Genomic DNA, 26048 nt, shown 5'->3' with positions numbered 1-26048 from the left:
GCAAGTTACTGGTTTGCCACAGAAGCCCTGATCTCAAAGCGGGGTGGGCAGAGCGTCTCATCCTTGCAAACCCAGCATTTCATGACCTCCCAGTGGCAAGCCCTTGTCCCTCCATCTCTTCCTGTTCCTGCCATCCAGAACCACCCAGGCCGGTGCTGCTGCTGCTTGTCTCCTGCTTCCCCACTCCACCACCAATTCCTCCTCATTCCTCTCCCTCCCTAATACTGTCCTAACATTCCCACACTCAACAGGATGACTACAGAAGTATAATCTGATAAAATCAGCCAAGTCTATCTGCCATTGACAAGTCTGTGCACTGTGTTCCCAGAATAGGGAGGCAGGACAAGCACACCTGCTCCCAACCATCTACCTAGAACAGCTCTTACAAACCCTTGGGTCCATTGCACCCATCGAATTCTTTGACACCTTTGTATATCTTTAACATGTGTGCTACCACACCAGAGACAAGCACAGGTATCCCACAGACATCCACAGACTTCCTGCAGTGGGCTAGCACTCAGTCAATGGGAATCAAATTGACAAAAAAGGAAAACGACCAACCAACCCCAATCCCTTAGGACTTCAAGTGCATCTCAGCCTCTTTTTTAGAACCAGATAAAGCAGTTTTTCACATAAAGAACATAGTCATCTTGATCTTTTAATAAATGTAATTCTCTCTTCTATTTAAATACTGGTTTAAGTTACTACAAGTTAGAACTCAAACTCAGGTTCTCTGTTTATTTTATTTAGAAAGTTTGTCTAAATTCACATGTTCTGTTACTATAACAACTGTCCTCTTGGAGGGTTCAACAGCACTGCACAAGAAAAATCCGATACCATGAACATTTACAAGTACTGACCATTACCCCATCCAACATCCCACAACATCTAGTGAAAGCTAAAGCTGATTTAATATCATACAGCAACTCCATTTCTTCTCAGAGTATTTCTCATCCCACACCCCAGGACATGCTGCAGCCTTTCCCCTGTACTGACTCCGAGGGGGACATCCTTCCCAGCAGGTGGCTCTGGGTTTCAAATACACATTTGTAAGAATCTCTCAGCTCAGATCCATGAATCTGTATTGCAGCACTACTTTATTTCCACTTTTGGAGATATCATTTGTGTAGCAAATGTCTCAATCCTCCCCATATACTTTTAACCTTAGTAATTAATTTAGCAGGGACATGGTAGCTGAAGAACTGCGCTAGGCAAGTCACCCTGCCCATCCATGTCACCACTATTTCAGTTTTCCCACCAGGTTTCACAACGATCCCTCTTGGCCTACACAGACTTTTTCCTTTTTGAGTTTGGAAACACAGAGACCCGTACAACATTTTAGGAGAGACAGCTTTCCCCAGTGAGTACTTCTGAACACTCTGTCTCCTCTATAGTGGCCTATGTTCAAAAGGCTATTAATGGTTAAAAATAAAAAACAAAACAAAACCAATTCTGGCAGAAAACAACAAATGCACTTCCCTTCATTTTGATGAAGACCTTCAGATGTGATCTTGCATCCTAATGATATGTCCCTCTTCCTTTCTGTGCATGTGTGCAGCCATCATAATGAAAATGGGGCCTTTCACATGATGAGCGGGTCCACACGCAGTAGAAGACTGATCAGGTCAGCACCATGAACTCGGGTAACAAGGAACAGATGCAGCCAGTTTGAATTACTTCAGCCACTCAAATGCAGCCAGCCAGCCGTGGCTGGCTATTCCCAGTCTACTGCAATACAGAATTCATGTGAGATGAACCAGAAAGGTTGAACCGGTGACAAATATTTAATGACTGTGCTGTGAAGGTGTCTCCCCTGAAAAACATAATCTTCTAAGCATTTTGATTTAAAAGGTTCTTCTTACTCTACATAGGCTATCAACTATCCAAGATGACAGTATCATCTGTCAGTGTTGTGGATTTTGTGACAGGTGGCTCAGTAACCAGACATTCCTAGCTTGAGGACACTCCTGAAAGCCCTCACACAGTGTAAAGTCTGTTTCCTTCTCTGTCCCTGCTCTGCCCAGCTTTGGGATCAAACTGCAACTCTGGTTCAACAGAAGAGTTGAGTCTCATCTGCAGCAAAGTAAACGAGTGGAAGAAGCAGAGCTTCATGTCTGTACATAAAGCTGTGAGAAAGTAAGTACAGGCTTTCAGTATCCCTCTAATGTGTAGGACCTTCAGAGTAAGAAGGTAAATAAAAATGTTTCTCCTGTTACGCAGGTAGTAATGGTCACCTTTGCTATTAGTGTTAACAGCTTCCCCCTCCCCCACGGAAACAAATTCATCTCAGCCAACTGAGAAAAGAAAATCTCTGCACAACAGCACACCACAGGAAAAAACAGTCAGGTTTTCCACTTCTTTAAGTTTCAAAGCTCACACAAGTGCCTTTCCCTGACACAGCAGAATTACTGTCTTGGATCACGGGCTAAATTAAACACACAAATTACATTCTCCATATAAACAGTTATACATGACTTAAATAGCATGGTTTTATTTTCCTATTGGCACCAATTGGTACAGTAGTTCAGTCAAAGCTTAAGACATCAGTGATGTCAGTTGCTTTAATAGGCAGCACTGACGTGACCAGCTCTCGTTCCCAGACATGAAGTGTTCTGGTTTCCGTGGGGAGGATGCTCCAAAGAATTCCTACTGCACTTCCTATCAGTTGTTTTGAGCAGCAAATACTGGCTCCAGGGAGGGGAAAAAAAAAAGGGGGGAAAAAAAGTCTGTTTGGGCATCCAAAAATTCAGAGAGTGATGTCATCCTGTGTGGCAGATTTCTCTGCAGCTCCCTCCCCAAACACACATGGCCTATCAAAACTCCTGCTCCACATTCCTGCCAGCTGGGTTCTGTATTTACAGAAGGGAAAGACATCAATAATTTTTGTCTTGCTTGTTTGCCATGTTAGCTCAGTTGTAACAGTTCCCCTTCCAGCCCCCAGAAGCAAAAGGGGCAGTCTGTCTGAAAGAGATTTTATAGACTAATTATAGAAAGCTCGTGGCAATTTCTTGCCTCACAAATTCCCATGCAGATATAGTCCATGTAACAAGTCAGAATATCAGCAAATGAAAGAGTGGGGACAGACGTAAAGAGAGGGATGCCAAAAGCAGAAGAGTCAACCAAATGAGGTTAAAAAAATAAATTATGCAGTAGACCTTAACATAACCAAATTCCTCAAGCATTAAGGCCTGTACTTCTTTGCCAGAGTCTTCATCTACTAGCATGCACTATGATCCAGGTAAGAGTCATGGGATGGTTGCATTGGTGACGACATCATTCCTAGCAGTCACATGTGCTTGCTTTCTTCTGCACCTGGTACTCTATATGAAAAAATCATGCAGCGTTATGTAAGAGATTAACAAAAGGCCCAAGGAGCTGGGGTTGTTTAGCCTGGAGAAGAGGAGGCTCAGAGGTGACCTCATCACTGTCTATAACTACCTGAAGGGAAGTTATAGCCAGGTGGGGGTTGGTCTCTTCTCCCACGCACTCAGCAATAGGACAAGGGGGCACGGGCTCAAGCTCTGCCAGGGGAAATTTAAGTTGGAGATCAGAAAAAAATTCTTTCCAGAGAGAGTAATCAGGCATTGGAATGGGCTGCCCAGAGAGGTGGTGGATTCACCATCCCTGGAGGTTTTTAAACCGAGACTGAACCTGGCACTGAGTGCCATGATCTAGTAAATGGATTGGAGTTGGACCAAGGGTTGGACTTGATGGTCTTGGAGGTCTTTTCCAACCCAATTGATTCTATGATTCTATCCATATGAATGATCAACTCAAATCATAATTTTTTTCAGAATTTAATAAAAATTCTTCCTCCAAGTTTGCACAGAAGAGAAAGCACTTTTTTTTTAACTGATTAAACAGTGAGCACAACCTTTACATCTGCCTTCTCTTTATACTCTTCTCCCATCAAAGGATAACTTCGAGGCCAGATGGGTGGTGTTAAAAATATAAAATTCCTGCTTTAGGGAAACTGATGTGAAGTTCCAGATTGCAATTACAGAGCATAGGCTAACAGACCTTCTTTGAGCTTCTTAACCACCCTTCGAGATTTTTAACTGTACGGTTTTCTACAGGCCTGAGCAGCTAGGTCAGGGTACGAAAGGTGTGAAGCAGTTTGACACTTAATTCACTCCTTGTTTCAGTGCTTAGAAACAGGCACCTCATCCCTGCCCCAGCCTTGCTGGCGGGAGCTCACCAGCTCGGTGGGTAGGCTGTAGTGTTCATGCATGTCCTCCCTTTTAAATTCTTAGGTTATACCTCACGAAAGAGAAGAACAGCTGCCTTTTGGGAACTCAGGAGCCACATTTCAGCTTCCTTGCGGATAGTGCTTAATGCAGCCTCAAGGGGTCAGAAGCAGCGGATCAGATCGGAACCTTGAATGTAGCCCTGAATACACCTCTGATTCCCAGTGAGAATCAGCCCTTTCCTCTCAGCTTCCTAGTGGCTAAGTTAGGCAGCTTTTAAGACCCTTCTCCCAAGCACTTAAGTCTTTCCAGCATCATGTAAATGAGCCCAGTACTCCACTGCACCAGCCAAGAGCTAAGGCAAAATAATTCAAGCAATGCCAAGCAAATCCTGTGTGATTCAGACCATTTCCCAGTCTTCTGGGAACCAGTTTCCTGGCTGCTATTCTACCTCCCCTCAACTGCAATCTTTCAAAAAGTCATCCTCCCCAGTCAGTTTCTTTTGTGCAAGCCTCTAGAGGTTTTTCCTAATTGATGAACTTCAGTTGTCTTCTTTGCTGCCCACAAAGATCTGAAAGAAAAAGAAAAAAACAAAACCAAAGAAAAACACCCCCACCACCTTACAGTGAATGCTTGTAAGGTCACAGCTGAATTTCAGCAAATTTCAAGTTTGCAGACTGAGTAACAGCCAAGAACTGTGGAAGCCTGACAGGAACATGTGATACTTGGAATCATCAGTTGTGAAAGTTTCAAGTTTTCCTTCTCTCCTCCTACTCCCTTTCTTAGAAATAAAACACAAAATTCAACGCTGAGGCAAATCTTAAGGGTTTTTTTTTTAAAAAAAGGGTAAGATTTTACTTGTGCTGAAGTCAAAGTAGAGGAGATAAAGCTGTATATAAAAGCATGCACCTCTTTCCACCTAGTACTGCACTGTAGTAGTACTGAAAAGTATCACTATCATTACAAGCTTTTGGTACCTTTAAGGCACCAAGTAAACTCCTGTGAAACCAAAGAAATTTTATAGTACAAACTGGTGTCTACAAACCACAGACTCTTAATTCCAGGTTAGAAAGCAATAGAGAAAATGCAAGTATTTTCTTTCCATGAACTTCTGGTACATAATCGGACTTTTTCTCCATTACTTGGAATACTATCACCCTGTGAACTAACCCTACTGTTCTTGTTACATCAAAGAGCAGAAGCCTTTGAGAGCTGCAGTAACAGTTCCAGTTTGCTCCCTGGGCCATCTCAAATACCTCAAAGGTAGATTTGGAACTAAAAGGAAGTTGAATGTGGTTTCATTAGGAAGCTGGATAGAAACTTTGATATATCCACCCAGCAAACTGAACATCCAGTAAATTCTACAAGTTTTGTAGAGGATACCAGGAATCTCAGAGATACAAGGTTGTATATGCACAAAGAGAGAAACAGTCTTACAGCCCACTGATTATAATTTATGATGATAGAAACTTTGGGGAAACTAGACACTGCAAAAAAGTCTGGGTGACTCCAGAGAAATGAAGTTAAGAGTGAAGGATTCTCAGCAGTGCAACATGATGAAGAATTGTAGACTGCTGTTTCACCAGAAGATAAATCTGAACCATCTCCCCACACTGAAAAGGTTATTTCTGATCCATAGCTTCCATTCTGGGAAGCTGCCAGTGCACAACACTAGAAGCAAATAGTGTATACACTCAAAACAAACTCCTTGGGCTCAGGGCAAACTGAAAAAAAAAAAACCCAACAAACAACCCCCCAAAAAACCCAACCAAAAAAAATAAACAAAGGGAGGACATATGTGTACACTCCTTAATAGTTATAGAATAAAATGCAAAGTATAAGAGATTCTCCAACACAGGTGCTATGACATAAAGGGAATAATATTTCATTAAAATTAGGTAGAACTGCTACTTGACCAGATTGGCTAGTAGTGGGAAGATGAAAAAACAGGAAGAACAAGTGCACCCATAGATGCAAAAGGAATAAGCAATTCTTGACATCAATTTTACTGACTTCATTTTGATTTTGTGGTTTGATATTGCACTGTAGATCAATGGAGAAGTGTTTTCCAAAATTTGAATGGGCACAGAAAAGTGGAATTACAAACGGATAGGACCATGGGAAAATCTAACAGCAACTAAACTTGTTGAAGGTAACTCTCTGAAAAAAAAGAATATGGATATTTGCTCATGTATATAACAACAGTTCATCCATTATTTCAAGGTGACAGGTTTGAAAAATCCAGGAATATGAAGAGTTTCCAGACTACAAAGCTGTGATTTCCTAGAATAGAAAAACTAAGTCTTTGGTGGAGAAAAATGAGATAGAAACAAAACTAAAATCAAGTTGCTAAATATATTTTAAGGCATAATCATGTACAGAAAAGCGTGTAATTATGCTATTTGGGCAATTAGAAGTGTTTCAGACACTACTGATCTCAGACTTAAGAGCTGGAGAGGCACACACTGCTCAGTAAAATGAATGCCCTCCCTCTGCAATACCCAGGTGCTATTTTACAATCACACTTTCAGATGATTACTAGACTTTCTCCTATATGTTTATGGGGGGAAAGGGTTGCAGTTCTCAGGAAACTTCACAGTCAAGTATTCAGAGCTGCAAAAGTTACATCTCTTCTAAAAGCATGAAGGCTATATGCTGGTAGCAATGCTTTTTTTAATTAGCAGTACCTGTGAGGAACAGCTTTCAAGCCTCCAATTGCTTTTTTTGTACAGCCCTTTTCAAGAAAAAAAAAATTAAACCCAAACCAAACTAAAACTTGGGTACCAGAGGTGTTAAATGCGCAGGTAGGTTGTTTTCTTGCTTTTCTTCTGAGGACATCCATTCATTAATCACCTACCCTGACACATGGCAGCCTGCCTCTCTCAAAAGCACTGCATTCGGGTCCTGTTCTCCAGAAAGTGATATTCAGTTGTAGAGTACAAAAGCCCCAGGAGAACTCTGTTGTGACAGCTGGGTGCCAAGTTAAGTTCAAAGCCAAACACAAATTAAAATGCAAAACACATTTTGTATCAGGGAGTGGTGTACCTGTTGGCTGGAAAGGACTCACCTAAGTTCCCTACTCCAGAGCAGCGTCCCTCCCTGTCTTAGATCTCAACCACATCTTTGAACTTAAGATTACCCCATCAGAGCTGTAGGACTCAACTGGCACAGAAGAACAGGCATAGCTCTCCCTGGCACCACCCACCCTTCCCAGGGAGACAAAGGCCCAGACAAAGGGCTCTTTGTCTGACACTACCTTCCTTGACCAGCAGACAGCATTAAATTGCACCTGAGGGAGTACAGAGTCTAAACTGAATGTAAGACGAGGCGGCCCCGCTCTGTTCCCAGAGTCACACAAGTTGGCAGCAGATGCCATAATGCCAACAAGCAAATGCATGCCAGTCTAATGTTTTCTTTTCTCCCCAGGGCTGGGAAAAAAGCATACTTACAGAAGATCCAACATACTATAAACATCTAAGGGGGCTCAGCATAACCAAAGTTAAAATCTAAGCTCTTGCAGACCTTGGATGCATCAGGTTCAGGGTGGGTACTGTGAAATAGCAGCTTCTGCCATCATCTCAAGACAACTAGGAGATTCCTAACTCTTCACTTCAATGGTCTCCTCCCTCAGTGTCCAAGGGCTGACTATCCCGGAGCGGGCAGCAGCAGGCCTGCAGGGATGGTAGATGCAGCCATGCCTTTGGACCTGAGAAACTCCTGCAGCTGCACCTTGCAAAATTTCAAGGGATTTTGCTCTACCCTGCTCCTCCACTGTCAAGGCAAGTTCACTCCTGAGAAGACCTGCAGAGAGTGTCTTCCTCTGTGTTAGCCGGACACAATGAGGAACAGGCACATCAGGCACCGCTCTATGATTAACAAATCAAACTTGTAGAAACAGGTTTCAGTAAGACGTTTGTTGCACACCAGTTTCAACACCAGAGAAGGGACTTCTGACTCATTCACCTCCAACACTCCTGCTGGGGAATGCTCACAAGACAGGCTTTTATATTTACACATTTAAATGATATTAAGAAAGCTATCAGAACACGTAGATAAGTAATTGGACAGGTCACCTGTATTAGCAATTGCACACCTTCACTCTGTGCTGGGGAGGTGTGAGTTCACCGCAATATTTCCAGCACCCCAGATGTGTTGTAGTGTGGCACATCCTGGAACAGGGTGTTACTTTCTAATATCTTTACAAAACTATTTTCATCATTAGTTGCCTCCTGTGTGCACACAGATGGCAGCAGAGACAAGAGGTCTCCTCCAGACCCTGGGCAAAGCTGAGCAGAAGCTTGAAGAAAAAAAAAAGTCTTTTTATGTTTGTCTTTTTTTAAACATCATTTCAAAGGAATAGCTTTACTCTCAGAATGGAAAAAAACAACAAAAAGACAGTAGAGAAAATGAACCATCAGTTGCAACAACAGAGATAAGGCTCTGAAAAAACCAACAGTAAAAGTCCTGTTATGATTTGATTAAATGTCGGAGTAAGTACTTGGGGCAAAATAACCTACATGTTGCTAACCCAACCCAAAGTACTTCTTCTTTCATTGCATTCACTCACCAATACTAGCCTGGCCTTTGAAAGAAAAGGCTGCACTGTGTAGGTGGGGGTATGCAGACTCCAGAGCCCTATGTGCTGCTTTTCCTGTACAGCAAGTTTTAAGCAACCACATCCAACTCGATCATCAACTTTCACATCGATAATCAGCACACATGAAGAATTGTGGCCATGTAGCACAGGCATTTACAACAGACTGAACCCAAGATGTTTATAGTCAGAGCAGAGCACCCCTGTGGCTTCATGAGTCCTTGATAGTTTCGAGCTGCTGAGTCCTGGAAGCAAATGCAAGAAGAGTCAGACAACACCCAAGAGGCAGAGTATTAAAACACTCAGACAATGTCTTCCATGCCTTCCAGTTACCACAGAATACATTTGAGACATGGTTATCAGCACCCCTGGGAGACATATTCCTACTCAGATACCTCTGCAGAGGAATGAGAGATGACCCTCTTGGTGAGCAGCAGCACAGCAAAGTGTAATTCTGCAAGACACCAACATGCCCTGTATCTTCCAAATTCAGATGATTAATGAGTATTTTCCAGAGGCTACCAGGGGAGACATTTGTCAAGGTACAGATTACAGTGTGCCTAAGCAAAAGGTTACAGTAACATCTAACATCAGCTGGAGGATATCAGTGATACACACTCGCTTTTAGAATAGGAATTTAGTATTAAGGATATCACAGGACCAGGAAGGGAACAAAACAAAACTAGTTCAGACAGAGATCCCATAAGACCTTCCTGTAAGTGTGAACTGTGTACCTAAGGAAAGCAAAGGACATCAGAACAATGTCCATTTGCTCTGGTGGTTTACCGTGGACTCTTGTGAAAGTCCACTCTTTCACACAAAGACAGGGCACTATCAGGACGTTAATTTCGATAGGCTCTCCTTTCTATATGTACATGAAGACTTCTGTTGTTTTAGGACCCAGAAACACACTAGTCATTTAGTTTTAATTACATAAAAACTGAACTCGATGCTACATTAACTTTTACTCTGAAGAGAAGCAGACTGGAAAGACTATTCAAGAGGGAATGGTTAGATTAACAGATGACTGTTAGCTAACAGCAATTGCAAAAATTAACCATATCTGCCATCCCCAACAGAAACAACCAGGGTAGCAGTTTCCCAGTAGGGAAAGGACCCTTGGGAAGACTGAAGAACTAAGTTTCTATTAATGAAATTTCACTCAATGTAAAAAACCACAATTTTTCTTCTGAAATAAGGCTTTATTATATTTGTTTTGTATTTGTTGTATTGCATTGTTTAATAAGTGCATCAAAACCAGATTTAGCAAGTAGCAAAGTAAGATTTACTTTATGTTCATATTTATATATATATCAGTAATGACTTTGTGGTACCTAAGGCTATAATCTCAAGAGAGTAACATCAGTTTCAACTTCTCTTCCTGCTCAACTGTTGCAACCTACATCATGCTGCAATTTGCGACATTAAAATTCTTCTAGGACTTAAAAAAAGGTATTCCATTAAAGCCAAAACAAACCTAGAAAGTCATTTCAGTGAACTCTCATGCTCCATCTCTAAGGGTCATTCTGGTAGGCAGTACATCTTACTTGACAGAAGTTTAAAGCATGCAAAAAATCAAAAATCCTACAATCCAAAATTTATATAGCATTACAGTTTACAAATATTTGCCTATGAGGACATAGAATCCTTCCTCTAAATCAAAAACTAATGGCTGAGCCTCACATCAATATTGTACTGTTCTAGCTGTGCTTTCTGCAAAGACAGAAAGCTCTCACATGACTGTGCCAGCCAGCTCATACAATAATCGTCACTTGACGGCACTACCTTTGGGCAGCCACGTGGCCCTTCTCAGAAAGGTAATGATTCTGGAGCAGCTGCCACCTCCCACCCTGCCCAGAGCTCAGTGCAGAGCAGAGGCCCCACTCGCTCCAGAGCCAGCAGCATCACTGAGTCAGGTCAGCACCCAGTTACATTAAACTTGGCCTGTTTCATGTAAGGTTCTGGATCCCAAGAGCAGTGACCGGAAGGAACTGCACAATGTAGCACTGAAAGCACACTCAGTGTTAGGCTGTGGATCTCTGCACAGTACCCCAGAGCAGCACAAGTTAATGTTTAGGGTATGGAAGGCACCTCTAAATGTATTTAGATGTTAGCATCCAAGCACCAGACTGCAGCGCTTTGCTAACTAATCCTCTGTATGCTTAGATTCCTCTCTCCTTTCATGCAGGCAAGCCCATCAGACATGCTCTGATTCTGTAAGTTAGCACTGGCCATTTTTGTGAAGTTCCTTTGGCAGCACTAGAGCCCATCACATATTCAGTAGGTGCCCTCAGTATATGACAATTTCTGAACTTTCAAGTATTTTCATCTCATTAATGAGGGTTTATGGCAGGGAACTATCTGGAGATTGACAGTAAAATATATTTTGCCAACTAAATGCACTCTTTTCCTGCATTAACACAAGCCAGGAAAAAAAGCACATTGACACTTTTGCATTATTTAGGGGACAGATTTTGATTTTGCTGGTGTCTGTGTAATGAATGGAAACATGGAGAGTCAACAAACTGCTTAGCAGATCTTTGTTAACTTGAAAAATGAAGAACCAAGCTTCAGTAAACCCCTAAATCTTCTTTCATGCCAATAACCATTTTATTTGCTGTTCTCTTTCTTCCAGGAATCATTGTGAGGATTTTAAAATGTGGCATTCAGTTTGAAGGAAGCGAAGTGTTTATCTGTCCACAGCACTGTGTTATTAAGCATAAGCACCAGAAGCTGTTTATGCTAAGAAAGTTAAATTCAGAGAGTCTTAAAGCCACACCTATTATGACATTATATGCCATCAGACCAAAGCTTTTAAATGCATCTTAAAAAAAATTAACCTTCCAGAAGTGAACTCCAAGGAGAAACCGTACATAAGGGGTCAAGTGGTGTAAGTTTCGTCTCTGAAATAGCTGCATCTCCACAGCTGCAGCACTGGTATGACTGACTTCAAGCATTTCAGCAAGTTCTTGTACAACTCAACACACCCACACCCTCACTGCACTGATGTTTTAAGGGAGACCGTAACAGAGCCGAGTACATGACTCAATTGACAACTAGTTATACGGAAGACCAAGTGAAACATTAAGCCTCTGTCTCAACTTTGTAGCCATGGCTCTTTCAGTTCAAGTTTTCCAGTTTTTAAAAGTTTTTAATCAACTGCAGTAAGATAACCACTTCCTACTCATGGGGTATTGTTCTATTCAGCTTGTGAATAAAGACATTAAGTAGCAGGAAACCGTATTAAAAATAATTTCCTAGGAAATTAAAAGTAATTTGAAAACATAAAATAAATATGGATTCCTTGCATCATAGCTACTTGGAACAACAGTGTTTACTACATCATCCACAAAGGCTGACAGTGACAAGGAACTACTGAGGAGCATTAGTTTTAAACTGCAGTATTATTACAAAGGATCCCTGGCATTTAACATAGAAATACTAAAAAATGCCCCCCAGCTTGAGTATGCAATGAAGTGTAAAACTCGTTCCATCTTTGTCTAAACATTTCAAGGCATTTTCAAACTTTCGCACTTATGTCTACACATTCACAGATCAGAAGTGCTGGCAACTCATTATGCTCCAATAGAAACAAATTCCTCTACATAGCTGTGTGTTCTGTCAATGTGCTGCTCAATAAAATACATCTATTTAGGAGCCCTGGGAGCAAGTCAGTATCTCTTGCGCTCTGCAACATTACTAAAAAGTTAAGTCACAGACGCTGGCAACAGAGACTGAGCTTCTCTTTGTCAAATGAAGTGATCAGTGTAAGTGGTAGGCAATTCATTCTTTTTGAATTTGTATTTCAGGTCAACAATAGCTTTACCTGCATAATGTACAGGGATTTCTATCTTTGGCCCTATGACGTAGTGACCCTCCTCCAGACTGTGAGCTGTGATTGTTGTCCACTGCCGACACGAATGAATCAGAAGATAATCGCTCTCCCGAAGACCTTCTACAGTTTCTCCTGCAAAACAGATGTAGGGGGTTTTTTCAAAAAAACACACTTACTTCATGAAGACTTATGAAAATGTCACAAAAACCATTTTATTCTTATTTATTTTTTCCAGAATTTTGTTGTTTAAAAATACAATTAAGTAAATTTCAATTCTATACAATATTAATTTTTGCAACATAAGCACTTTACCTTCCAGAAAACAAACAAAGCAAAATAACTCAGTGCATGCATACAATGTCATAGAGATGCAATTAAGATTACTCAGTAGTGGCTTTGGACCTCCTTTTTCAGCTTTCTCCATCAACACTTCCCATATTTCTGTTTCTATATGCCTATCTCATTCAATACAAATACTTCAGAGATCTTTTAATTTTTAAATAAAGGAAACCCCCCATATATTCATATGTTAAAAGATCAGCATCACACTACCCTACAGCCACCTGAGGCCAAGTCTTGTTCATCACTATTAAGTAACTGGATATCACACTTGCAGGTACAGAGATAACATCTTTGTCATTCTATGTCATTTGCAAGCCACTGCCTAATTGGCCATTCATATGTCTGTAAACTTAATGCTATCACTTAACGAGGATAAACAAAAAAGTAAAAATTCAACACACACCGAAGTCCCCTCTCAGAAATAAATTCAACTAGAAGCACCTCCAGACAATGGCCCTTTCTCATACTCTTGTACTCTGGTGTCTCTCAAATCAACCCCAAACACAGCCAGAGATAGAGCTCTCCTTTATTCCCCTGTCTCTACCAACTCCCTGCACTTCTGCCAAGTATTTGCCCCTTCTCCACAGTTTACAGCACCCGACTAGAATGCCTTGCTTGGTTTTCCAGCAATTGCAAGAGCCATATTAGACAGACCACTCAAAATGCCAGCTATACATGTCAAAGGTGACACATGAACAATATTTCACGGAGCAGGGCGCATCATGACCAACTGCTCTTACACACCTGCAGCCCTGCCCAGTATGCTTCTGTATTAAACACACAAACCCCAGCGTTTCTCGAGGTATCTTAAAGCAGTCACTTGAACTTTCAGGAACACTCAGTAGACACAAAACACAGGCCAAGAATAATGGAGTTTTAAATTTCGTTTTCCTTCTCTCTCACCAGCCCTCTGCAGCTACAGCCAAAAATAACGCAAGTAGTTCAGCCCTGGAATCAAGTTTGGACAAAACCCATCTCCTTCAGCTACTACAGCAAACTCCACTATCCCCTCACTGTCCCCTGACATTCCTAAAAGTCAGTGGAAGAATGAGAATTTCCTCAGCCCAGGGCAGCAGACACTTCCCCTGTGCAATCTCTGCAAAGGAAAGCTACTTCCCACTGAGATTTTTATGCACCCACAACAGGCACTCTTTTCCACCGCAGGCAACAGCCACTACACACCCCATTCCTGCCTGATTTCATGCTCCCATTCTAACAGAAAGCACCCTCCTACACGATTCAAAACACAGCAACTGGCTGTGTGAGAATTGTTAGATCTTAAATCAAAAGAAACCATTACAATCATCTGCTCTGACACCTCTTGGCCGCAGGATTCTGCTTGTTTTCTCCAGAAACTTGGATATGGCTAAACAAGGGAGAGACCTGGCTCAACCTGCACAGTCCAGTAAATGGACTTCCCAGGGTCTGCTGTCCCATGACCTCTTAAACCTTAAGGAAAGTTCCTGTTTTGCAGATTTGGGACTTTAATTTCTAACTGCATAAACTACTATTATGGAGGTGTAGAGGAGGAACAAAAAAACCCTGAAAAAATTAAAAGGTATACAGAGCTCCTTTTTCACAGCACAGAAAGTAGCTTCCAGGTAAACAGGCCATTTCACAAACTGGTTTCCAAGTGTTCCTTGGACCACATTCCTTGGCAGCCCAGACAGGCAGGCTGCTTAACAGCAGCTCCTGATCCCTGGGAAGCATCACCCCTCCACCCACGCTGGGATAAGGGACCTTGGAAAGCCTAGGGAAGAGTGGAAAAACTGCCATGCTACACCAGAAAACTCCCAATCATATCTTGAAAGAAATTCAGATCTATTTGCTGGAGGAATCATGCATCAGCTAAATTTTAGCAAATTTTCAGACCTTGAGCATTTCCTGTTTCTCTTGTTTTCTGCTCACAGGGTAATTCCTAATACTTATAAAAATTATCTTCAGTGTGCAGCAGAAGTTTACAATTTTGAGGGAAAGCATAATAGTAAAATAATAATAACAATAATAATAATAATAATAATAATAATAATAATAATAATAATAATAATAATAATAATAATAAATGGTGTTTTTTGAAACTCATGTTTCAGCTCACAGTGTTACACTCATGCTTCCTGTAATCTGTGGCAACAAGTAATTATTCTGTCCCACAACAAAATCAAACCAATGAAACCTAAGGGAAGAATTAATATTTTACTAGTTTCACTGCCAGAAGTAAAAAAATTCAGAATAAAATACAAAGCATCTCTGGTATGCTTTTTCTCTGCCTTACAAGCTGTAGGTATAATTTCAGAGCATTACCTAAAGGAAAGCTGGATTCTACATCCAGGATTGCAGGGAAATAATTACAGTATGGGTCACCCTCGAAGAGTCTGAGAAAGATATTCTCAGGAAAATAAAGACACCCATTATGAAGAGGTGCTTCCAGTCAAGGCTCGCATGCCATGATCTGTTAAAGTGGTTACTCCACTAAAATTGGATGGGACAGGTGAGTGTAAGAAGAGATTAGTAAGGCAGGCCCAGGAGTAGCTATGTAACTGAGTCGGCAGCTGGAGTAGCTGTGTTTTTCAAACAGAACCTTGGAAACCACAATTCTTATTACACCAATTATTTGCTGCAACCAATTACATCGGAAATGAATTTTGTGCTTTGCCACAGGAGACTAAGCCAAGGAGAGAAGGTGGAAACGATGTGACAGGCAGCTGACATTCCCCCTGGCTCCCTCACAAAAGGCAGGTCTGTCCTTACCAAGCCCTGATCTTTCCTAACCATGGGCGAGACAGATTCCTGGGGTTGCTTTAGAGGAAGAGGTTCCTTGTCACCAAGGGATTATGTAGTTGCAAAAACACCTGGCTAATGATGGCTTCCATGCTATGGGAGAAAAATGTGACTGAGGACAACACAACACGGCAATACATACTCTCTTCCCTTTTCTTCTAGTCTGTCTCCCCACTCAGACTTGGTCACTGCTTTTAGAGCCATTTCTTCCTGGAGTAGAAGACGTTCCAGGCAAGAGATACCTCTGACACTTGCTACATGACTCTGCTCCCAGCCCAACCCAGACCAGACTTAGCTCTTTACACTTTTCTCGGCCAGCCATGCCTTGCAAAACAGCCCCACACATTCAATCTGATTTTCCCTCTGTCTCAGTAACACAAGTTAAGCAAGCCTTCCATTAATCACATTTTAGCTTTGTGGGAGAGAACTCAGCAGTCCTCACATTCATCAACTATACAACTCTGTTCTTACCTATTCAACATACTCCTACGCTCCTGCTTACATCAAAATAAGACACCATGAGAAAACCGAGAACACAGGCCACTCATCTTTAGTAGCAGTTTTGTCTCTTATGATCCAGTATGGATTAGCTCTACCTTTTCACTTTCTCCTCCCCACAGCCCCCATGCCTGGAATATAATTAAACCACTACAAAGAATCTACATGCAAATATTAATGTTGGTTTTCTTCCCTGCAAATGAAAGTCAGAGAAGCAAAGAATTATAAAATGCAACTCCCCACCCTTCCCCAAGTTGCCTACCTCTTTCCAAAATATGAGTCAAGTTTATTCATAATAATGCCTGAGACTAAGAAACCCATGATTTGGTAACAGTGCCTAAACCCCAAATAAAACATCAACACCCATCCTTGCCTGAGACTGAAAGCCTCACACCTCTGAACTGAAAACTTAGCCTGTATGTTCCATCACAAGCTGTCCTCCCACAAGCACTCTGACCACAAACAGTATTTGGGCTACTTCAACCCTGCACCACCAAAGCAGCACTGCAATAGGTCTTCACGTGTTCATTGCAACTAAGATTCATTATGTTTTTTTTAATTACATCATCCATTTCCACACAATTCATAAAAACCTCTAATACTGTAAATGCCACCCTTGCTGAAGGGCAGGTGCAGGCAGATACTGACCAGGAAAGGCAAATAGTTCATACGTTGATACAGCTATAGAAAAAGGTAATTGCTTAAGAGTCCCATGCTTATTAAATACCACCTACATTAAATGCCAATACTTCTTTAAGAATTCTTTCCAGTTCCAGAACTGGATCATCCACATTTGGCAAATCTTGGCTGTGTCACTGTAAACACTCCAATATCAAATCAACAGCTAACAACTGCGGAAAGACTGGGAGCAGGATACTTTGATCTAAAATTCAGAGATGAATTTCTATTTTCATTTTCAGTTTTTAAGAACCAGGTGAGAAAACAGAGGTCAGCCCTGCCCAGGGACTGAGTTTATATATGTCAATGCTGCAGAACAGGAAGAAGCAAGCACTGACCTCTCTGTAAGTTGTTGCCACTGCTTACTTTAGAAAGACATGCAATTTTATTTATTTTAGCCTTTCACAATTCCCAAATGTCTGGGGTAAAGCCTCAGAACTGACGACCACTCCGATTTCGAAGAGTCTGAGCTCTGCAGCCTCCTCTTTGCTTCCTTCTGGATCACAGAATATCTTAAGCTGGAAGGGATGCACAAGACTCGCCAACTTTAACTCCTTGCTTCTCGCAGGACTAAGACTAAACCATAAGACCAAGAGAATCACCAAGACACTCCTTGAACTCTGATAGGTTTGATGCCCTGACCACTTTTGTGGGAAGCCTGTTCCAGTGACTGACCACCCTCTTAAGTGAAGAGGTTTTCCCTAATGTCCATAAAAGAAAATTCACACAGGTCCCACACACTCTGTCTGCCAAAGACAACAGTGACTTTTCAACACCAACCACTAAAGAAAATGAATCAAACAAATGAAAAAAAAGCCCAAAAAACAACAACCAAACCCCAATTTTTAAGGTTCTCCTCCTAGCATTGAAAAACTAACATTCAAGTCACTGCAAAATGTCCAGGCCAATATGACTCATTCACTCACAGAAACTACACTGCTAAAAATAAGCAGTGATCTACAGGAATATAAATGCTTTATAATGCCACACTCTTTGTCATCGTAGCTAAGAGTTTGCATCACTGCCTTAAAGCATAAGCTTTGCATCTGGAGACATTAAAATAGTAGGTAACAAGGTAATTCAGTGAAAAAGAAGTTGCATGCAAGGTTCCAGTGACGCAACAGATTCCATTTACACACACCAGATGAACTAGACACCATTTCCTCCTGCCACAAAGATGGTTACGGAGACATTCCACCCATCTCATTCATCACAGAAGACTGCAAAGTGAGCTTAATGCTGTCCCTTGCAGATCAGTTCAAGCATGCTGAATTTGCTCTTCCTGGAACAAAAAGGCTTACAGAAAAGAACTAGGAGCTCACAAGAAACTTAAGATGGCTTTTGTGAAATAACTGGTGAAAAAGATGCCTGAGAAACCCCAGGGAGAACTCAGCAAGACTTAAGGCCATGTGTTTTCATTAAGCCTGAACACCATCTGCATGCCAGGCAACAGATGCCATACAATTAAGTACATCACCCAGACTATCTTGGTCAGCTAAGTAGGTGGTGAGTTTAATTATTCCATCTAATGTTCCACAATTACATTATATATCATTACATACAAAAATCTCAGCAATATTAAAAATTTCAGTGGGTGCTCAGCTAGATACCTACAAAACCATGCAAACGAATAACTTCAACTTTATCCCCACTTGAGTTTGCACTAACATTTGTTAGGAATGAAGGGTTAATTTGTGCAACTGCAAAAAGAGGTGGTTGCCTGGTCAGGTGAGGGGTCTGCTGCAAAGGAGCTATGCAGAAATGTCAGCACATGGATAATGTTAAAAGGGAAGAGGGTTTATATTGCAATAACTGAAAGCTAAGAGAAAGTAAAATGATTAGATGCTAGAAAAAAGAAACAAGTAAAGTTCTTTCTTATTTCTTATGCTGTCTTTGCACTGAGGAGCCCTACTTAGATGGTATCTGCTCCACTGGGCATGTAGCTTCACTGGACTTTCCCTGGTTGAGGACCAAACAAGCCATGCATTAACATGCACCTTAACATTATCCTACCGCGTTGTGAAAAACAAAGGACAGCCCCAGCCAGTATGAAATGAACCTATAAACTACTTTTTAAAAGTTAAAAAAAAAACAAAAAAGAAAAGAACCCAAAAAACCAGTATTACAGACTTCATGACTGTGCAAAGAGATGTTTTGGGTCAGAGGGAGGTCACACTGCTAGCACATATAAATGCCAGCACTGCTTTTTCATGCCAAAAGAAGAAACCTACAACATTGCGCACTAGTAAATTTATAAAAGTTGTCTTGTTTATGGAAAGGCAAGCTTGTGTTTCTACAGACACAGCTAGTCACACAGCTCCCACAGAAGATAACACTTTAAGATGAATTTGATTTCTTTCCACCATTCTGGAAGATCCACAGGAGGTAAAAGCTGAAGCCAAGGCCTCCTTTCAGCAAAAAAGTTCATGGGTCCCCGATCTAAAATTTGGGAAGCCTGGGGCCCAGCACTGATGAAACAGCACACCTGGGTCCATACACAGGTTAGAAACACCCAGCAGTGCACACCAAGCACCAATGAATGCAGGTATTGCACACACCAGCTTCAGCCTCCTTTGGCAGTGAGGGCCTGTGAGCATCACAGGTACCTGCAAGGCTTTCTAAGCTACACTTTGCAGTACTCCCAAGTCTTAAAACCAGGCCGGGTACCACAACTTCCTTTAGTCTTAAAAAAAACCTCACTCATAACTCAGGGCCATTCTCATCTGCGAGTCTGTGTTTCGTCTCCCTGATGGACACCTCTTTTACATAATCTTCACACACCTCTCAGCACTTTGGTTCTTGTTCAGCCAGTTATTTGTTTGGGCTTCTAATCTCTTGAAATACAACACAACAAAAAACAAGGCATAAGAATCCACAGAAAAACAGCAGACGGCAACTTCTTGTTTCACGTGAACAAGTAAGCCATAAAAGATGTGTGTCAGGCTGCATCACAAATAGTGTTCACAGTTCATTTCAATTTGGGCTCATTAGATTCAGGCCATATGGAAGCACCACTAGTGCTACAGCAGCACTGTACTGAATGTGTTGTTTTCATGGTAATAAGAGCACAAGTTCTCTGAAAAACATAGACAAAATACTCCACCTAAATTGTTAGCATGGGCAACAGGCTAACGGAAAAGAACTCTAAGCAGTCAATTTTCCAAACTCTTGAATCTTGGCATCTGATTTCATTGGAGCCTGAATTCAAAGAGCAGCATGAATTCTTTCACTTAGGGGACAAGACTATATGCCTAAATAACCCTCTTTGGTTTTAACACATACAACAGAGGAGAAAAAAGAAATTAGTATGTGACAACTCAGTAGAAGATAGATGTAGTATATTCTATTTGTTAACCTGTGTTGCCATCATACATGACTATCTGATGGCAGTTGACTCAGAGTGGGTGAAAAACAAGTGAGCAAATGCTCTTTTTTCCATTAAAAGTATCGACTTCATCTGAAGTCATCAAGCGGTTTTGCTGTTTCAGGCAGACTGAAACTGCAACACTGCACAGGACAGCGTCCATCAGACCTCCACATGGCTGAAAACACACAATCCTTCACCACCTCGAGCACTCAGTCACATTTACTGCCACAACACCTCACTGGCAGAACAGCTGCCTCTTCTCCTACAGACCATTTCACTGATATTTAAAGTTTTCATCTTTTATAAGGACAAGTTTGGAATTTACATTTTGGGTGAAGAAACAAAAGCTAAGCCCGAATATTCAAATTAGGACTAACTTGTAATTATTACTTAGCAGGTCATGCAACCTCTCCTTATGACAACTTCTACCTGAACTCTGAGAGAGGGTGGAGTGAGGAAGTCAAACCTTTTGTTCTCTGCATGCTGCATCATACTCAAGAGTGGCTGCTGGGTATTTATCTATGGAGACATACCTCAATGAATGTCAAAGAGTAATAAATATTAAATTAGAGTGGTTTGCTTGCTTTAGCTTTGGCACTCTGAGTCAAATCTCCATGAACTGTTCAGCCTGCCAGTTCTATTTCTTTCGCAAAAGTACTGGTCTATATGTAGGTGAAGAGAAAAAGTTCAAATTTTCCATCCAAATTTTCCAGCCTGAAGGAGCAACAGGAATTTGCATGGAAAAAATTCACATTCTTGTAACATTCCTTAAAGGAAGGAAAGGAAACCCCAGAAATATTTAGTTACATGATAAAGCCTACTTGTAGCAACATTAGACTTCAATTTTTTTTCTTTTTTTTGGTCACTCTGACTGAACAGATGCTTGGAGTATTTGCATAAAATGTATAATGAGAGAGAAGTAAAAAGAGCACACAATTGTAGAAAACACTACTACTGAAGAAAAACCTGCTATGAAAGTCTCTCCATGTTGTCAGTCTCACTTTGTTATTCCACACAGACACAAAAAGAGGTTGATTTAAAAATTACAATCTAGCTGATCAGACAACTTCCTTGTTTAAAGGAAAGCACAACAACTTGCAGGGAAGTGTATCATGCAAAGTCTAAATACAGACTGACAGTGAGCTAAAACGGTAAATATTGTAATTTCTAGGAGCAAATGTAGTTTCTAGGAATAACATGAAAAAAAATCCGACCAAAATAAACCCAACCCAGGTTAAAATTTAAACATTTCAGGGCTACAAAACACAGTGTACTAAATTTTTAATTTAAAGTGGGCAGAGATTCATTAGGAAAGCCTGACAGTGGTCTCATCTGACTGTCTGTGTCTGAGTATAGTGGAAAAGATGAAAGCAGAGGGCTCTGTGCCCAGCTACACAATCTTTGAGCTTGGCACACAAGGGTCTGGAATAAAAATTCCAGTTATCTCTAGGACTGTGGATAATCAGCCTCACTTTTCAGTTTCCCTTCCTCCTTGTCAAACAAATTTCCAAGTAGTTTCCAGTATGTGCTTCCATTTAACACTTCCATTCCTGCAGCACATTAATTTCTTCTGCTTCCTATTATCTGGATAAACCAGTACTTCTGTCATGATTCAAACTGTCATCTGGCACCTCTCTCTCAAAAAAAAAATCCAAATACTGACTTAACCTTCTATCAGCTGCATGGACTCCAGATCTTCCAGTAAATGTCAAGTTTCCCTTGACAGCATAAGGATTCATAATTATTCTGATTTTAAGATAAGTTATATTCTTTCTTCTTCTGTCAAAAGCAAGAAAAGGGGAAAAGTTGCAAGTACAGCAGGAAAGCTCAGGCAAAATTAGTTGAAAATCTTGCGTGCTGTCTCTCAAATTAAGACTCAAACTACTGGTCTTTAGAGTTGCTGTTTACATTACAAAAAAGTACAAAAAGTTTTAAATTTTAAAAAATATTTTTATTTGAGCCACAGGGGAGCTCAGGCATCAAAGCCAGCTCTGGCTGTACCTCACAAACTTACCAAGAGTTTCACACAATCTCTTTTATTCCACTGCAGAGACAAGACAGGAAATGTCCACAAGACCCATCCAACCACATAGCCCAGAGTGAGACACTCAGCTGCCCAAGAGCTGCACATCTGCAGGAAGGTCTGTCACCAGCAATTACACTTGTCTCAGCTTTGGATGGTGCAGGGAGAGACACTGAATCTTCTTGCAGCTTCAGGAAGAGCTCAGCAAGATGCATCTGCTTAAGAAATACTTTGTCCAGATGAAGCCTTTTCCCACTGTACACTTTTTCCCTTGGATGAAACACGACTGCTGTTGGCTATGCTGCAAGAATTTTCAGTTGTCTGCACAGGACATCCAGTTTGCTTCACCAACCCTACATGCTTTGCAGGGAAGGAGCAGGGACAGCATCACCCTCAGATTGCCTAATATTACTACTTAGGGTACTTCATGCATTGATGTAATCCTTCGGCCTCACAGTACCGTGATCAAACTTTGCTCTGGATGACCATTAAATATTTCACAATCAGGAGAAAAGAGATAAGCATTTATTTCTGCAATTTCCAATCCCTCTGCAAAAGCCTGATACAATCAAATTGCTTCAATCCAACTGATCCTGAACTTATCACTCACTAATACCTAACAGGAGAGCAGAAACTCCCATCCCCCTATTCTTTTTATGTCTCCCAGCAAGAAGACAGATTTATTTTTTTAGGATTAGCATTTTGCTATTGGAATGACTGGATATACCAGTACTGTTGCAACAAATCAGCATAAACCATAATCTCATTACAAAGCTATGGGACAGATTAATCCACTGAAAAATCCAGTTTGTTCCAAGACAAGGTTTTCTCCAGCTCCAAATACATAGAGACAGCATCTCAGTGAGCCTTAAAAAAAATCTGTTTGACCTACTGCAGGGAAGAGCAGAACAAATATTTTAAATAAGCAGTAAGTGGAATTTTGGTGCCACTGCCACTGACGGTAAACGCTCTGCTGACTTTAGCAATCTCACAGTTTGAACCTTGGCATCTTGCTTTCTTTGTGTTCATAAGGAAACTAGTGAGGAAAAAAAAAGCAAGAGTAGTAACAACACAGATTTCATTGAGCTTTGTTTGCGTTTATTTCAAGCCTTCAGAACAAACATCCCAGAATGAGAAACCTTACATTTTATGAATTCAAGCCAAACAAGCCAAAACACATCTTTCAACACAGACTGCTCTCCACTCCCACACAGGGGGAAAAACCACTCAGTACAACATCTTAACATTTACATTCCAAAACACAGTAACTTTCTGCTACTATCATATTTACTCTTCTTATTAATATTGAGCATCATCGGATGTAAATTGCAGATTTGCTGTATCCTTATGACAGATTTAGCTCTAAGATTGATCCAACAAAACAGTCAAGCACCATGGTTACTTACAGATCACCTAGAAAATCTCAGCAATTCTTCAAACTATTCTGATACCCTGCAACATATTGAATAGTGCCAACTATTTATTATGGTATTTTATATTTGAAGTGAAAAAAATGGAAAAAATATCTTAGATTCCCTCAATTGATTAAAAATTGAGATTCTTATGGAAGAAAGCCTTCTGCTCTTGAAGCCACTGAAGGCCACAAATCTGAAGGGTTAAGAATAATAGCAAGGCATGATGAGTTTTAACTACACTTGAAATGGTCACAGAACAGAAATGTTGAGGAGAAAGCCAAATAAGTTTTCATTGCATGCAACAGAGCTTCCAGCCTAGTTTATTGTTACCAGAGAGAGGGAGAGAAAAGAATTATGTTGATCCCATGTTTAGTTTATTTTCCATTTTGAATTCTCATGACCAAAGTTGAGAGGGTTAAAAAAAAATTAAAATATTTATCTGCCCTTTAAAATCCAGGCACCAGGCCTGGAAACGAGGAATCGAAAGAGCAGCTTTCATAAACAGTCTGACAGGTACAGATACAGAGAAAGACAACACTACCTGACCAAAAGAAAAACACAGCAGTAATGAGACCTCTGAGCAGCCTGCTGCCATCCAAATCAGCTCCTTTAAATACTTCATCAAGAGACAAGGTTTTCTTTCATTCCTTAGGAAGCAGGCATTCCTTATGCTAGAGAACTCCTGCTTAGATGTGTCTATAAATACTGTGAGGTCCACCAGAGGATACACTTCTAAGTGCCTGTTTTAGGATCAGATGCCTCAATGAAGAAGTTTAATACTTAAGAGGTGGGAGGTCTCAGCATTTAGCATTGCATTACATGCTGTTACTGACTTCTTCTTTATTTCCAAGCACAGATACAGAATGGTTGCTTTAATAGTTACCAAACTGGAGGTGGCTATACCCCTTAGCTGCTGCAGAAGTCATCTCTCACCGTGTACAGTGGGGTTGGGAGTCTGGTCAGGGAAAGCTAGCTAAAGCTCCCCAGATTCCAGATTCCAATGAAGAAAACTTTTATCCTACCAATCTCATTGATTTAAGAGCTAGAATGTAATTCTAGATTGTCCTGGCAGACAGAAAAACAGTCTATTCATTCAGACTTTTCCTGGGCACAGCATGAGAGCTGGGGAGCTGCCATTGATAGTTATTTATAATTAGATGATATTTTAAAATAGTATCCAAGTAAACATGCTCTGTCCTCTCATTATATATCTCCAGTCCTAAAGAGACACTATGCCACTTTGTGTTGCTCAGCAGTGATCCCCATTTGAACTTGGGGTATCTTGGATGAGCTCCCAATTAACAATACAGCAGCCCAAATGCAGGAGCTGCTCAAGCATAGTTTTCTTTGGCTTTGAGAGAACTCATCATTACATTTAATTCGTCGTTCATTTTTCTTGCAGCCTGTATAAGGATGGAATAAAAACAGCTGGAAGTGAACAAAAGTTCAGCTCTGCTCTGAAGTGGGGTTGCCACCTGGCTGCTTGCCCAGTGGCCTGGCCCACCTCCCCGTGCTCTCACAGACCAAGCAAGCACTAATGGATTGTGCACACAGAACACCCACTTGTTGGAACTGCCATTGCCTCTGCATTTTAGCTATGTCCATTCTGTCCCTTCTGTTCAAACGAGAAAAATCCAAATATCACCAACGTCTTTTCAAACACAGGCTGACTCCATACACAGACAGAAGTTTTGAATGCTCAACTCTAATTAGGCACCTGTTTGCTTTGGTTGCATTCTGGAACAGTAAGAGTTTCTGAGTAATATGGGAATACTAACAAAAGGAATACAATCAAGGTTGACCCTACATCCTTACTGATCAACACTTTCAATCCTGAATGCAATTTATTTCCATTGTTTCAGAGAAACCTACACTTAAATTGCAAGATAAAAAGAATGGCTTTGTTTTTAATATAACATAAGGGACAAGCTCTTAATAGCTCTTTGATAATATTTGTATGATCTTAAGAAGGCACCAAAAAAACCAAACAAACTCCTCCTGTGAATAGGAAAGCTTCTGTTGGTAAGCAGCATGCAGAATACAGAGTGAAATAAACAAGACCATCATGCCTCACTTTCCCCTTGAGGGCACATTTATCTTTGCCCACAGGCAATGTGGTCTTAAGATATTTTGTTATATATTGACAGGAATCCAAATGGTATTTGACACTGCAACCCATAAGATATGCAACAGAAAAATCTCCAGCTTGCCCTACATTCAGCTGCAGTGCTGTTGCAGCTTTGCTGCTTGTCTACAGCCACATCCTGGGTCCAGTGGCTGCAGTAACACAGGTGTGTAATGAGTCATATTTTGTATTTTCATACAGAATCC

At 40.9% G+C, this 26048-nt stretch overlaps 1 protein-coding gene across 9 annotated transcripts in view; it reads right to left on the bottom strand.

The window, feature by feature from the left end:
- The window catches only part of GAREM1 (GRB2 associated regulator of MAPK1 subtype 1), a 121572-nt gene that overhangs the window by 84737 nt on the left and 10787 nt on the right, over window positions 1-26048 (bottom strand). For 8 of the 9 annotated variants that reach the window (XR_011697746.1, XR_011697745.1, XR_011697747.1 and 5 more), the window contains exon 2: window positions 12608-12748. Coding sequence is in view for 2 of the 9 variants with exons in the window: in XM_071554601.1 (XP_071410702.1) it covers window positions 12608-12748 (141 nt within the window). In the remaining 7 variants the exon portion in view is untranslated. Of the gene's footprint in view, window positions 1-12607; window positions 12749-26048 lie in introns of those variants that run through there. The other variant, XM_071554602.1, reaches the window with a different exon arrangement.

The sequence above is a fragment of the Pithys albifrons genome, chromosome 4, assembly GCF_047495875.1.
Source record: "Pithys albifrons albifrons isolate INPA30051 chromosome 4, PitAlb_v1, whole genome shotgun sequence".
Lineage (NCBI taxonomy): Eukaryota > Metazoa > Chordata > Aves > Passeriformes > Thamnophilidae > Pithys > Pithys albifrons.
The sequence above is the reverse complement of the archived record's forward strand: the minus strand, read 5'-3'. Positions and strand labels throughout refer to the sequence as shown.